Consider the following 3,407-nt stretch of genomic DNA (forward strand, 5'->3'; position numbering starts at 1 on the left):
GTAGTAGTCTAAGAGGGTCTGAATCACCATGTCCGGGGTTCTGACAACAACTCAGTAAGCATTCTGATTGGATGGGCCGTGTTTGGTCCATGGTTGGTCAATTCCTAGTCCGTCAAACATTTTTCTTTAGTCTTAAGGGGAAGTCCTTAACAACTCAATATTTGTGTGCCAGATGTTAAATATCTACTATATTACAGTAGATACTTCGAGACAAGTTTGTTAGAACCGCAACGCAATGTGCAGGGGTTGACTGGGCATCTGGCATACCGGGCATATGCCCGGTGGGCCGACTATACAAGTGGGCCTGTGGGCCATTTTTTTACCTCTTTTTTTGTCACCATTTTAAGATAGTTACAGTGATTTTTTGGGGCTGGACGGCCACTAAGTGAAGGGGGCCAATCCTTCAGTAGCACAGGCCCACAGAGCTGAGAGACATCACATGATTGGCTATTGTCTATCATCTGAATACTGGCCTATAGTAGCCCAATCACAGGCTAATGTGGCCCCAGGAGTCCCACCCAAACATATAATGGCTGATAAAGCCCACAACGCGTCGTTGCCTCGACGCATTGTGGGTGTCGAGGCAGCGGTATGTTGGGTTCGCGCCGGTTGTGGTGGGCCGGTCTGGGCCAAGATGCCAGGGCCGAATTTAAGTCCCAGTCCGGCCCTGGCAATGTGTAATATGTGGACCTGGATGTTTCCTACAGACTGGCTTCTTGAATGACCGCCTCAGTGATACCATTCATCTGTCTGCTGTCTGTGGGTTTCTGGACCGGTGGAAACAGGCGTTGCTGTGATGGTCGCAGGCGCGCTGCTGGCTGCCTCCCTCTGTCGTACTCCTCTGCACTGAGCGTGGGCACCTGCACCCACGTGGTCTGGTTGAAGAAAGCGTAGTCCACCTTGTAGTGCCTGCGTCCCAGTTTCAGCATGTCCTCGAACCGCTGGCCCCAGAGTATGTCCGCAGGGCTGTAGGAGCAGCGTGTCTGATGCAGCGTCCCCGTAGAGTCTCCATTGTAGGTGAACGACACCACCAGCTCAAAGTCCTCCTCCAGTAGGTCGTCAGGGCCCACGCCGTACAAGGGGCTCCCGGGCTCCAGCCTGTGGATGATCAGGGACGTGCAGAGAATGTTAGAGGCAAATTTCTAAAAAAGGCCTTTTGGTGAAAATATTGAAAATAGCAGACCTCCAAGCTCACAACGCGTCGCAGTGAGCTTGGAGTTCTGCTATTTTCAGTACTTGATGCCACACAAAACTAAGCATAAAAAAGGCATTACTGGAGATGTGGCGTATAACGGCATGGATTTCTACACGGAGAGGGGAATTCGTTCAACATAAGATGATGCATTCATGTTCAGGAGAGTTTGAACAAGGCAATTCTCTTGAATGCTGCCTTCATGTATGGCATGCAAATAAGGCATTTGCATTTCTTTCACCATAGTGAAAACTGCATTCATGGTCTGGAGAGGGCACTTTTTACAGACGGATAAAAGGGCAGGGGCTCAAGCCCCCTTTCATGTCTATGTGTGCACGTGCCTGTGGACGATGGTGGCTGGTGTGGCCAAGACGATGTCCCTGTCCCCGATGTCCAGATCCTGGTAGGACATTCGGACGGACCCCGAGAGGTGTTTCACATGGCGGATCAGCTGGGCCCTGGCGACACCCTCCAGGATGTGATTGCCGCGGAAGTCCCCGAGGCGCCAGGAGAGGCAAAGGGCTCCGTTCCGCAGGTTGACCACCGCAGACCTGCTGAACCCCACAGTCTGCGCTCTCTTCCGCGCAGACGCCATTTTGGCCACAGCGATGCCAATTATGACGGTGTCAATGAAAACGCTCAGTACGTCCTGGATGGTCACGACTATGATCGCGACCATGCAGGTTTCAGTCATGTAGCGGCTGCCGTAGCCAATAGTGGCCTGGGTCTCCATCGAAAACAGGAAGGCCGCGGTGAAGCTGCGCACATTTTGCACGCAAGGCGAGTTGTCCAGATCCTCCGTGTCTTTGTGCACGTAGGCGATAAGCCAGTAGAGGAGGCCAAAGAAAAGCCAGGAGAGAATGTAAGAGAGGGTGAAAATGAGCAGCATGACCCTCCAGCGGATCTCCACAAGGGTGGTGAAGATGTCCATCAGGTATGGACTCCACTCCCCCGGAGCCTTCTTGAACTGCACCGGAAACCTGCCATCCTTCTGCATGAAGCACAGCTCACGTGGCTTCTTAACATCATGGCTGCTCAGTGTGTGGACCGTGGTTTGGTACGTATCGATGACAATCTGCTCCTCTCGGTCTGGACTCATTTTGACCAGGGCTGCGATTCACCGTCCTGTAGAAAGACAAGGTCCCATAGAATACCATGAGTTTCTACGACAAAAAATACATTTTGGAAAATAGATGGCAACACAATCAAATCTGGACTGTTGCCTGTGCATTACACTCTAAATGGACATTGACAGAGATCAGAATGAGCTTCTCCTTCAAAGACATGGTTGCGACTGTCGGGTCGCAAGTTACAATGAAAAGCTTCACCGGCTGTGTCCGTCAGTCAGTCTGTCTGCCACGTCACGTCACACTTTTGTCCCTACTCTTATCTCCGGCACTGTTGCCCCTATCCATGCCAAACTTTGCACACACACTCCTTGGCTGCCAAACCACAACCTCTGCCCCTCATTTCTCACATGCCCCTCTTCTAGCGACATGAGGTTGCCTTTTTGCAGACAACATTAATGGACACTGCTCCTACAGATGTTGCCTAAAAATCACGCACGGCGGACTTACAGGCCAATTTGTGTATACCGGTACATGCGACCTGACGGTCACATATCTCCCGATTAGGGAGTCTGACTGGTGTGTATACGGTATGTAAATATATAAATAATACATGACAAAATATTCAGATGGACTGGAGGGATACCAAGGAGCCGCAATTACAAGGGAGTAGGATGTAAATGGTTCTCCTTGTGTCTGTTGAAGTGAAACATTCATGTTTAGGTAAACAGTCATTGTGCCCGAGGCAATAACCATCAGATAGATGGTTGAAGCAATACTTGGTTCTGGGTGTTAAAGTGGTCCTTTCACCAGCAAGGATTGGCTGATTATTTACCAGACGCTCTGCTACAAAGTGGAAGCCGTCCTGAACAGAAACTGCATTCTACACACAGTAAAATCCTCAGGCTTCATTTAAATCCAGAGAGTGTACATTTGTATCCACCTGTTTCCGCAAGACTTTACTGTAGCATTATCTGCAGGACACTTCCGGTTAAAAGCAGACATACAAGCTCACGTCGCGTCGCAGATGCAACCGTTGTGAGCTTGTAGATCACACTCGGCTGTGACGCCGGAAATGCCGCTCGCCTTCTGCGCAATGCACGATGGGATGTTGGAAAGTTGTGGATACTCTCTGTAGGATTTTACTG

The 3,407-nt window shown here is 50.4% G+C and overlaps 1 protein-coding gene across 1 annotated transcript; it reads right to left on the reverse strand.

Moving 5' to 3' along the window:
- Positions 1-701: 701 nt before the first annotated feature.
- LOC308282959 (inward rectifier potassium channel 16-like) lies at positions 702-2,291 on the reverse strand (the record flags this gene model as incomplete). The annotated part of the gene is made up of 2 exons (XM_080723347.1): positions 702-1,098; positions 1,534-2,291. 2 exons carry the CDS (start codon positions 2,289-2,291, stop codon positions 702-704), a joined length of 1,155 nt encoding a protein of 384 aa, XP_080579473.1.
- Positions 2,292-3,407: the final 1,116 nt, after the last annotated feature.

This window comes from Nannobrachium achirus (assembly GCF_963921795.1).
Source record: "Nannobrachium achirus genome assembly, chromosome: 4".
Lineage (NCBI taxonomy): Eukaryota > Metazoa > Chordata > Actinopteri > Myctophiformes > Myctophidae > Nannobrachium > Nannobrachium achirus.